An 11,831-nucleotide genomic window follows, 5' to 3' on the forward strand; every position below is an offset into this window, starting at 1 on the left:
AGCTGTTAGAGACATTTTCAAAAAATGAACCTAACACATGGAATCCAGAGTATTTATGTAATGTACCCATATCAATAAATTTGATCTTATTTGTGTGATCCTTTTGATACTTAATCCTATCTTTATGATCAGTTATGAACTTAAACTGATCACTTTAACTAGTGAGATGGCATCGGTACCTGCCAACTTAATGGGATTTAGAGTCCTTTGGCAAGTTTTTAGCTTTACCTCTAAGGGTAAGTCCGAGGGAGCGTGTGCCAAATTGTATATCTCCTCCCTTTCTTATTCCCACTCTTATTTTTAGTAGGAATCAATTTTCAGTTGGATTTAAGCACAAAAGAATAATTCTGTGTTAATTAACAAGTTTAACCAATGGTATTAAGTAGAAAAAGAAAATACTAAAAAGAATAAAATAGTAAGCTGTTCCTTGACAGAACAAGGGCTGATCAGTGTCTGTGTCTGCTAATAATAATTGATAGAGTTAAAAGGAGAGAACGATTTAACATGGGAAGGGGGATACACAGCAGACTCATAGACTCACAAATGCCCTAAACAGCACTGTGGTCTCAGAATCAGCCCTTAAGGGATTCAATCTGGCTAAAAAGCCCATGAGAGTATTTCAAGCATGGAAAGCCAAGACATTGTGCCAAAAAAAAAAAAAAAAAAAAAAAAATCTGAAGGAAAGATCTCTGTGAGTGAGATCCCAGCAGAAAGAATGCACCATCAAAGAAGGAGGTACTTTCTCTGAAGGGAGGAGAGAACCTCCACTTTGACTATGGCCTTGTCTAAATAAGGTCGGAGTTTATGAACTCAAGAGGCTTCCACAGCTTGGCAACTCATGACAAGAGCCTCGGGTGATTACTGATGTTATAAATAAGAGTGTCAATTTGTTAATCAACAACATGAGTCACTGTGCACTTGCTCCCCATGTAGGACCTCTGTCTTTAATGTGTTGTACTAAGAGAATTAATGGTAAAACTAGTCTTCAAACAGTGCTTTATACTTTGTGTGTATGTGTTGGTGCAAATTGTAGAAATCTTTACTTAGTATAGAGTTGATCTGTATATAAAGATAATTAAAAATTAATCTTAATTAAGGATGGGATGGGAGAGAGAGTAGGAGATGGGATGGTTTGCAGGTGGGAGAGTGGTTATGGGGGAAGAACTGCTATAATCCAGAAGTTGTACTTTCAAAATTTATTAAGGAAGTTTTCTATAAGAAATAAGTTTGATCTAACATTTCTTTTTTTTAACTTTTATTTAATGAATATAAATTTCCAAAGTACAGCTTATGGATTACAATGGCTTCCCCCCAATAACATCCCTCCCACCCGCAACCCTCCCCTTTCCCACTCCCTCTCCCCTTCCACTCACATCAAGATTCATTTTTGATTATATACAGAAGATCAGTTTAGCATACATTAAGTAAAGATTTCAACAGTTTTTCCCACACAGAAACATAAAGTGAAAAATACTGTTTGAGTACTAGTTATAGCATTAAATCTCAATGTACAGCACACTAAGGATAGAGATCCTACATGAGGAGTAAGTGCACAGTGACTCCTGTTGTTGACTTAACCAATTGACACTCTTGTTTATGGCATCAGTAATCACCCTAGGCTCTTGTCATGAGCTGCCAAGGCTATGGAAGCCCCCTGAGTTCACCGACTCTGATCATATTTAGACAAGGCCATGGTCAAAGTGGAAGTTCTCTCCTCCCTTCAGAGAAAGGTACCTCCTTCTTTGATGACCTGTTCTTTCCACTGGGATCTCACTTGCGGAGATCTTTCATTTAGTTTTTTTTTTTTTTTTTTTCCCCCCAGAGTGTCTTGGCTTTCCATGCCTGAAATACTCTCATGGGCTTTTCAGCCGGATCCGCATACCTTAAGGGCTGATTCTGAGGCCAGAGTGCTGTTTAGGACATCTGCCATTCTATGGGTCTGCTGTGTATCTCACTTCCCATGTTGGATCATTCTCTCCCTTTTTGATTCTATCAGCTAGTATTTGCAGACACTATTCTTGTTTCTGTGATCCCTTTGGTTCTTAGTCCTATCATTATGATCAATTGTGAACAGAAATTGATCAGTGGGACTAGTGAGATGGCATTGGTACATGCTACCTTGATGGGATTGAATTGGAATCCCCTGGTATGTTTCTAACTCTACCATTTGGGGCAAGTCAGCTTAAGCATGTCCCAAATTGCACATCTCTTCCCTCTCTTATTCCCACTCTTATATTTAACAGCGATCACTTTTCAGTTAAGTTTCAGCACTTAAGAAGAATTGTGTATTGATTACAGTATTCAACCAAAAGTATTAAGTAGAACAAACAAACAAAAAATACTAAGAGGGATAACATATTAAGTTGCTTATCAACAGGGTGAGGGCTGATCAAGTCATCGTTTCTCATAGTGTTCATTTCACTTTAACAGGTTTCCTTTTTGGTGCTCAGTTGTCACCTATCAGGGAGAACAAGTGGTATTTGTCCCTTTGGGATTGGCTTATTTCACTCAGCATAATGTTTTCTACCACTCTGATCCAACAGCTTTAGATATATATATGTATATGTACTTGTATACACACATATATATTTATATGGGATTCTATGCATAAATTCAGAAAATTTTGCAATTTTCATGTAAATGGTATTTATATAATGCTATGTAAATGTATTATACCCTTTAGTTTCTATTGGGACTTAAGACTGCTTTTATAGATTTAGAAGCAGGGTATGGCAAGGTTCTTAGGAGAAGCTGAGGCTCTTAATGTTTCTTTTAGCAGTGAATATAACTTTATTAGACAGGGAAGGGTTTCCATTGGCAAAGGAAATTCTGCAGAATAAGACCCTCAGAACCGCCATATATCTCCTTTTCAGTTTTCAAGATCCTATTCCATCCTGATCAGTGCCTCAACTAACAGAGAAGAGGCTGTAGGGCTAGGAATTCAGTTGTCGATGTACAGCCACCCACAGAATTAGGTTCCAGGTTCTTGGCTTCTGCCTGGCCCACCCCTGGCTCTTGTAGGCATTTGGGAAGAAAATTAGCATGTAGAAGATCTCTTCTTTGTTCTGTGCTTTTCAAATAAAATGGGAAAACCTCATTTGATTAGTTTTATAATGTGCATATCTCAAAAAGATTAAAATGAGCAAAAAATACTTCCTGATCTCACAAAGCAGTACAAATGATCTTAATTTTCCAAATATTTGTTGGGCTTTTTGCAAAGCATATTAATCATAAGGGACAGTGAGATTAATAAAAGTCAGTCTCTGCCTTCAAGGAGAATATGATCTTTTCTGAGAATAAAGCAATTATCTCAAACCCTATAGTAGCAGAAAAGACTAAGGGAAAGCGCTAGAAGCAGTGACACTTTGCTATATTCCAAATATAGAACATATTGTTTGACACTGACCTAGTACCCACCACCCCATGTTGTTTCTGTAAATGCTTTCTAAGAGAAACAATCATAAATCCATTTCAGCATTGAAAAGCTGAAAGGCATGTTTGTGAGCTGGGTTTGACAGCAGGTGGTCTTCAGTACATAAGGTGATGGGTACCAAGCCTGAATTTTTCTTGGGATATCCTTAATATATTATTTATGAATTTTCCCCCAAGCCTATTCAGTTACTTGAAGAGATGAGCTCTCAGACTTCTGTGTAGGCAGCATATACCTGGCTGCTGGCACTCTGGGAACTTGGAGGAGAGAGGAACTTGGTTCCTACTTTGAGTGTTCAGACATGTAGTGAGACCTGTTTTCAACCCTGCACTGGTATTTTTTGATTTTATTCTTGTCAGATTTCACTGTGCCACAGACTCGGGAGACTGGATTGGAGGTGTGTGCTTTCATTTGATTGCTCAGAGGAGAGAAGACCTGGGTGTGGAGTGAGGTTCTGGTGCCTCTTATTTTTGTAGTCATTTTTCCTGTTTCCAGACTCATCCGTGTTCAACGAAACTCAGTATTTTGAAATGTGTACTATTGCAGGATGATATGTTTATTTAATTTTTCAAACATAATTTTAGCTATTATATTAGGCTTAAGATACACATTTGAATCTTTATAATTTTTGTATTGAGGATGATTGTTGTAGCAAGCACTGTCTTCATTCTTAGTATATACTTACAGTAGTCCTAAAGAGGTGATGATGGTGTAAAGCATTCTGACTCTGCCTCCCTGTTGGTTTCTTTGTGGTTAATATAATTTGAAAACTATTGGTTTAGTGTGGTATTTTATCCAGCTATGTTTTACATTTCACAGCAAATGTGTGAAGATAATTAAAATCTAGTAGGAACCAAATTAAGCTATAAATGTGACAGTAAATTGTAAAGTTGAGAGAGATCTTTCTAACTAAAGATGCTTCCCCTCCAGTAAAGAACTACAGAAGGAAGAACCGATATCACAAAACAATAACATAGCAGGATGAGAAAGCCCCTACAGAAAGCTCTGCAGTTGCAGAAGTTGTTAAGAAGTTGGGACAAGGGTAGGAGAAAGATAATAAGAAACTTTTTAGAGGAAGAAAACTAAATTTCTTTGGACATTTTCTGGAAAAGATTTTTTATCCTGGAATATTTTCCTAGACATTTCTTTTAACATCCCCATCTTTATTTGGTTACCATCTCCTATCAGTTGCTAACACAAGGTAAGATCAGTTTTGGAGAGGAGAAACAGAGAAGATAGAAGTATGAGGGTACTTTTAAAAGCTTGTGAAAAAAAGGAATTAAAAGATAAATTGGGGCAAGGCTTTAAACTAGTGGTTAAGACACCGGTGTTTAAGATGCTCATATCCCATAGCTGGGAGCTTGGGTTTAATTCCTGCTTCCAGCACCCAGTTTCAGCCTCTTTCCACTGTAGATCTTGAGAAGAAGCAGGTAATGGCTTAAGTAGTTGGGTCTCTGCCACTTATATAGGAGACCTGAACTGAGTTCCTGGCTGGCTTCTCTTTCACTGAGGCCTGAAGTTGTTGGCATACGAGCAGTGAACCAGTAGATGGGAGCACTCTCTGTTAATTGATCTCTCTCTCTCTCTCTCTCTCTCTCTCTCTCTTTGTATGTTTGCCTCTCAAATAAATATGCAAAGTTTATTTTGGTGCAAAAAATGTGAAAACTTGCATGGTTTTTTTCATAAGACACATTTTCCATAGACTGTTTTGAAGCCCACTTGGATGCATGGATTTCAGAATTTTTCCACCAAAATAATTTATAATTTTATCTTTTAATTCTATGTTACATAAACTTTTTGAAGTACCCTCATAGCTCTATAAGAAAGGATGAAACTGGGCAGGCTTTGTGAGGAGACAAAATACGAGAAGCAAAGAGAGACTTAGAAAAAGAAAAGGTTTGGGATTGATGCTGTGGTGCAGCAGGTTAAGCCTCTGTCTGCAGCACTGGCATCCCATATGGATACCGGTTCGAGTCCTGGCTGCTTCACTTCAGATCCAGCTCCCTGCCAATGTGCCTGGGAAAGCAGTGGAAGGTGGTCCAAGTGTTTGGGACCTTGCACCCATGTGGGAGACCTGGATGAAGCTCTTGGCTCTGTCTGGCCCAGCCCTGGTCATTGCAGCCAACTGGGGAGTGAACCAGTGGGTGGAAGATCCCTGTCTTTCTTTCTGTCTCTCCCTCTCTTGCTGTGAAATCTTTTTTAAAAATTTATTTATTTATAAATTATTTTATTATTTTATTAAATGTTTTTTTAAAAAAGAAAAGTTTTGGTAATAGGACCAGGAGTTTTTAGTTGCAATTTTTCTTCTCTTGAGTGATTTCTTCAGTATGATTGGTGGTGGATTTCTGGGAAGAAATACTTTTTAAAAAAACCAGAAAATGTTTTAGACCTTCATTGAAAATGACCTAGTGTCCACCTATAAGAATGTTAAACCTAAAGTGTATAACTATTACATTACATAGGAAATTGACTTTCGAATTCTTTACTATCCAGTTTTGTGTTGATGTAAAAAATAGAATAAGAATGTGTACCAAAGAGCCACAGATAGTAAAATCTGTATTAATAGTGACTGTGGCAAGACCATGATGCTGCTGGAAATTTTAAATAAAATGCTAACCAATTATGACTTTTGTCTTCAGGGAAATAATAAAATTTGAGATTCTTTTTGCTTTATATATAAATGTCATGAAATTTCCATCATGGTCAACTAGAAGTAAAACAACACGCCGATATTTTGGTGCTGACTAAGCTATAGATTTCAATACTTTAAAGAGTTAAGAAGAATAAACTGATCCTTCAAGTTGAAAGAAAAGAAGTAAAGTATTTACAAAGCTCATTCTCATTTACTTTTCATGTTTTGGGCTTGTTTTCAGGCAAAAGGACTCCTGTGGAAGATGGAACTCCTTGTCCATTTTCCAGAATGTGTTTCGAAGCCTGTCAATGGAACCTGACACTGCCATTCTGTTTTGAAATGCTTGAAGAACCCCCACATCTCTGCGTGTACCTTCCATCCTGAAGCCATGGTCTTCTCGGCAGTGTTGACCGCATCCCACACTGGGACATCGAACACGACGTTTGTAGTCTATGAGAACACCTACATGAATATCACAATCCCTCCGCCGTTTCAGCACCCCAGCATCAGTCCACTGTTTAGATACAGTTTTGAAACCATGGCTCCCACTGGTTTGAGCTCCTTGACAGTGAATAGCACGGCTGTGCCCCCAACACCAGCAGCTTTTAAGAGCCTCAGCTTGCCTCTCCAGATCATCCTTTCTGCTATAATGATATTTATTCTCTTTGTGTCTTTTCTTGGGAACTTGGTTGTTTGCCTTATGGTTTACCAAAAAGCTGCTATGCGATCTGCAATTAATATCCTCCTTGCCAGCCTGGCTTTTGCAGACATGTTGCTTGCAGTGCTAAACATGCCCTTTGCCCTGATAACTATTCTTACTACCAGATGGATTTTTGGGAAGTTCTTCTGTAGGGTGTCTGCTATGTTTTTCTGGTTGTTTGTGATAGAGGGAGTAGCCATCCTGCTCATCATTAGCATCGATAGATTTCTTATTATAGTCCAGAGGCAGGATAAGCTAAATCCGTATAGGGCTAAGGTTCTGATCGCAGTTTCTTGGGCAACTTCCTTTTGTGTAGCTTTTCCTTTGGCTGTAGGAAATCCTGATCTGCAGATACCTTCCCGAGCCCCCCAGTGTGTGTTTGGGTACACAACCGATGCAGGTTACCAGGCTTATGTGATTTTGATTTCTCTCATTTCTTTCTTTATACCTTTCTTGGTTATACTGTATTCGTTTATGGGCATACTCAACACCCTTCGGCACAATGCCTTGAGGATCCACAGCTACCCTGAAGGGATATGCCTCAGCCAAGCCAGCAAACTGGGTCTCATGAGTCTACAGAGACCCTTCCAGATGAGCATTGACATGGGCTTTAAGACGCGTGCCTTCACCACCATTTTAATTCTCTTTGCTGTCTTCATTGTCTGCTGGGCCCCGTTCACCACTTACAGCCTTGTGGCAACGTTCAGTGAGCACTTTTACCATAAACACAACTTTTTTGAGATTAGCACTTGGCTGCTTTGGCTCTGCTACCTCAAATCGGCATTGAACCCATTGATCTACTACTGGAGGATAAAGAAATTCCATGACGCCTGCCTGGATATGATGCCCAAGTCCTTCAAGTTTTTGCCGCGGCTCCCTGGTCACACAAAGAGAAGAATACGCCCTAGTGCTGTCTACGTGTGTGGGGAACATCGGACGGTGGTGTGAATATTGGAACTAATTGACATTTGGGGTGATGGTTGTTTTTAATTGACTTAGTTTTGTTCCACATGGCTCTCCACTTATATTGTTTCTAATAGAGTTGGTGTGTGTATGTGTGTGTGTGTGCATGGGCAGTGTAAAAAATGGTGATTAGTTACAATTCTGTTAACAATACACAATAAGAAAGTGATCACAAATGATACCTCCAAGATTCAAGAGAAATCCTTGCTTTAGATTGGGGAGATGGGTTTTTGTTATTTGATTGATTTTGGTTTTGTAGTAAGAATCAGGATTGTGCTTTATTGAGCCTGCAGTTACATTGACTTGTAGGTGTTTTGTATGCTGCTAAAATTATGCTTAGTTGAATTATCAATTCTTTTCTGGAAGACATTGCTGCTTTTTGCCATCACATTGGAGCCAAACCCTTCATCTGTCTCAGTTGATAAATAGTTTCATTTTACAAGGTAACCCAAGGAGGTTAGTGACATTTTAAAGGTCATTACTATTTACTTTGGTGCACTTTAAGAAATGATGTATAAATTCAGTCATTTTTCAGAATTGTTTTTATACATGACATACTGTGCTTCAGGAAACATGTGAATTAGCATTTCTAGGAAGATAGTTTTTAAAAACATTTCATCTATGTGTATAGTTTTAAAGGCGAGAACATAAACATATAGAAAATTTTCTGAGCACAATAGTGACTTTTCAGAGCAACAAGTCAAAACTGAGGAGACAGGGAAGCCTTGAAAATTTAAAAGGCGAACGCAGCCACAGGGTGATCAGGCCACGGTGATTCCTCTTTCTTAAGGATTTTTTTTGCCAAGAGTAGTAGAGAGAAGGAGACACTGCTACCACTGGTGGACACCTACCATGTGCCAGGCACTGTATGTTATATTGTCCTCATGGCATCCTGTGAGGTAGGAATTATTTTTTCTTTTTACAGATGAAGAAAGTAAATCTCAGAGGGACTAAAATCTTGCCCAAGATTAACAGTGGAGCTGAAACTCTCTTGTAATTCTGAGACTGTACTGTTGCACTGTGTCACTAGACACTCATTCAGTTTAGCTGTGTATCCTTTAATTTCTTTAGACTAAAATCATATTTTTACCATCTCAAAGTCTGGAAAATAGAAAAGAAAAATCACTAATAAATATCATGTAAAGTGGAACTTTACTTAGATATAAGACTATAAAGGTAATCAGGTTTATTATTTTTTTTTAATTTGCAAAACAAGTGTCTGACAGTTACCGAGAACTTAACTATAATTGTCCGCAGATCTTGCCCTCATGGATTTGGAGGTCTCCAGCTGTCCAGCTGTGTAGGTTCTAAATGTTCTGGGCAGAACAGCATTGCTGCCCTCAGTGCCTGCTCTAACAGAGCTGGAGTTTGTGAATGTGCTCAAGAAGTGTCTCTTACAGGAAGGGAAGATAAACCCTGGTTTCAGCCCACAGCAGGTTTTAATATAGGGCAGGTCTAGGACTTCAAACTACTTTTCTCTGCTGACTATCTGCACCTCAGGTATATCCATGGTGTTTAGTCAGCTTTTCTCTGTCACTACTGGCATAGGGATGGGACTGCAGACGTAGGCCAGATGGCCAGAGAGTATTATCTCTTGGCTACAGCATGGGCCAAATAGGCAAGTGAAATCATGGATTAATAACATCTATTGATGATTTTAATGCTTTGTAGCCAATGGAAGAAAAAAATAACAAGCATTTGCTTCTTCTGTTGTAAAACCAGAGAGTTGGATTAGACGGATCTCCAAGGTCCTGGCCAACTCTAATGTGCTTTCCTCCATATGAGAGTTCAGATTTTTAAAGCGCTCAGCTGTCAGCATCACTCTTTGGTCTCCAGTATTACTTCTTTACATTTTAGTTCATTAGGTTTTTTTTTTTTAATGAATATCTGAAGAGTGGAAAGTTCATGGCAAGTATCAAGAAAGTTTGGTGATACGTGAAAGGCCTAGGAAACTGCTCTCAAGGCAATTGCAATTATGTTGGAACTCCAGCATACTGCTCAACTTGCTGTTGATTGTCACCTACCTCTTTAATTTCCAATTTATATTATTCACAGGTAAAATTGCTTTTGTACATAGGGATCTTATAGGAATAAACACTATCGTAGATACTAGTGGCATGTTATGGTGTGTTTTGCTTTCCATTGTCAATATAAACTGGATTTCAAGCAGATAGTAATAAGGATATTTGAGATTAGACTTTCTCTGAAGAGAGTCAGCATGATCTGTAATTCATCTTACCCTTTGGTAGGTCTTGACTTCTTTTGTGCTTGGATTTGAAACTGAGTTTTGATTCCTCTTGTTTGCTGGATGCTACTACTTTGCTGCTGCTGAGTAGGCAGTGCCTCACTTGGTGAGAACTCCCAAGTGCTTGCTGAATTCTCAGTGCTTGTGAAAGAAGACTAGCAAGGGCTTTTGTGAGGATTCAGCAACAACACTATACACTGGATGATCTTGGTGACAGTTTACAAATCATTTTGGACGTTTTTATTATGTATACACTTTGAAAACTTTTAAAACAAAGCACTACAGTGCACCTTCAAGAAATTTAGGTGCAAAATTGCTTGTTGCCTATTTCTCCATATTTTCTTGATGGAAAATAAATACCACTAATTATCACTGCTGAGTGATAATCAGGAATTTGCTGTTGTTTTTTGCTTTTCCTTCTGGATAATAAGTAAGAAGCATGATAGAGACATATATTTGTGGTTTAAAAAAAAGGCTAGAGAAGTTCCAAACAGTCTGGAATAGAGGTACTTAAACTTTAATGTATTTAAGTGTCTCCAGGGGAGTTTGTTAACAGTACACATCCCTGGTCCCTCAGATGGTCAGCATTTGGGGCGCTCCACCTGATTCTGATTCAGGTATTCCCTTGAGCACACTTCAAGAAACATGCTTGTAGAAAATATATACATTTAAATATTGTCTGTTTTATCCCACAACATTTGTTTTGTGTCAGAAAGCCATTATCTCGTAGTGCATGAGTAATCCATGTTGAAAGGAACATCCACATATATTTGTGCCTTTTGGCTGCCACATATGAGTGCTGGGTCTTGCCAGTGTTAGCTTTACTTTCTTTCAGCTGGCAAAATTCTGATGAACTATACAGTTTCACAGTGGAGCAAAAAAGGTGTCTTCATAATTGAAAGTCATGACTTCTGAGAGTCTAATCACTCTACGATTTTTTTTTTCTCTTAGAGACCTCTTTCTAGGAACCTTCTTTATTGTTTGTAATTTTTCTGAAGAGTCTGAGGGAAATGTAAAGATGCATTTAACTCCTATTGCTCTGTTTATGCCAGTTGTGTTCAATGGAAGCATGAAGTAAAATAAAATAACCTTTTTGCTCTATGTATTTCTGTTGCTGATAAATATATTTAATTTTTTCTTGTTTACATTAAATTATTTGTATCACAGAAGAATTTTCACTTGCTTGATATTTTATTCTTCCATGATTTTAGTTTAAAAATTGCTAAGTTCAAGTTCATTTTCACAACCATAGTCCTGCTAAACTGCCTTCATTGAAAACTCAGTTTTTATAATAAATAAAAATATCAAAGCACATGTTTGTTATTGCAGGTGAATGGTAATAAATTTCTTAAAGATATTTATTGGAATTAGTCCTTTGTAGCTAAAATTAATTTATTTGACAATAGTACCTGATCTGTATACAGAGACAAAAATCCACCTTGAATTTGGGGTTATTATATTTAAATATCAAAAGTATGCTTATCTTTGCACATTGTTATTACAACTAAGAAAGAGCGCCCAATAAAAAAATTTAGTGAGTCACATTTCTAAAATAGAGTTTTAAAAATAGAAAAGCTTGTCATGAATAATAATTTTTTTTTTTTGACAGGCAGAGTTAGACAGTGAGAGAGAGGGAGAGAGAGACTGAGAGAAGGGTCTTCCTTCCGTTGGTTCACCCCCCAAATGGCTGTTACGGCTGGCGCGCTGCGCCGATCTGAAGCCAGGAGCCAGGTGCTTCCTCCTGGTCTCCCATGTGGGTACAGGCGCCCAAGCACTTGGGCCATCCTCCACTGCCTTCCTGGGCCACAGCAGAGAGCTGGACTGGAAGAGGAACAACTGGGACAGATCTGGAACTAGAACC

General features: G+C 38.3%; 1 protein-coding gene across 3 annotated transcripts in view; it reads left to right on the forward strand.

The window, feature by feature from the left end:
• The window catches only part of GPR63 (G protein-coupled receptor 63), a 61,268-nt gene extending 49,984 nt beyond the window's left edge, over nucleotides 1–11,284 (forward strand). For 2 of the 3 annotated variants that reach the window (XM_017345290.3, XM_051855448.2), the window contains one exon: nucleotides 6,304–11,139. In XM_017345290.3, coding sequence (XP_017200779.1) covers nucleotides 6,451–7,710 — 1,260 coding nt within the window. In that variant the 5' untranslated portion in view covers nucleotides 6,304–6,450 and the 3' untranslated portion in view covers nucleotides 7,711–11,139. Of the gene's footprint in view, nucleotides 1–6,303 lie in introns of all 3 variants that reach the window. The other variant, XM_008263290.4, reaches the window with a different exon arrangement.
• Nucleotides 11,285–11,831: the final 547 nt, after the last annotated feature.

This window comes from Oryctolagus cuniculus, chromosome 5, assembly GCF_964237555.1.
Source record: "Oryctolagus cuniculus chromosome 5, mOryCun1.1, whole genome shotgun sequence".
Classification (NCBI taxonomy): Eukaryota; Metazoa; Chordata; class Mammalia; order Lagomorpha; family Leporidae; genus Oryctolagus; species Oryctolagus cuniculus.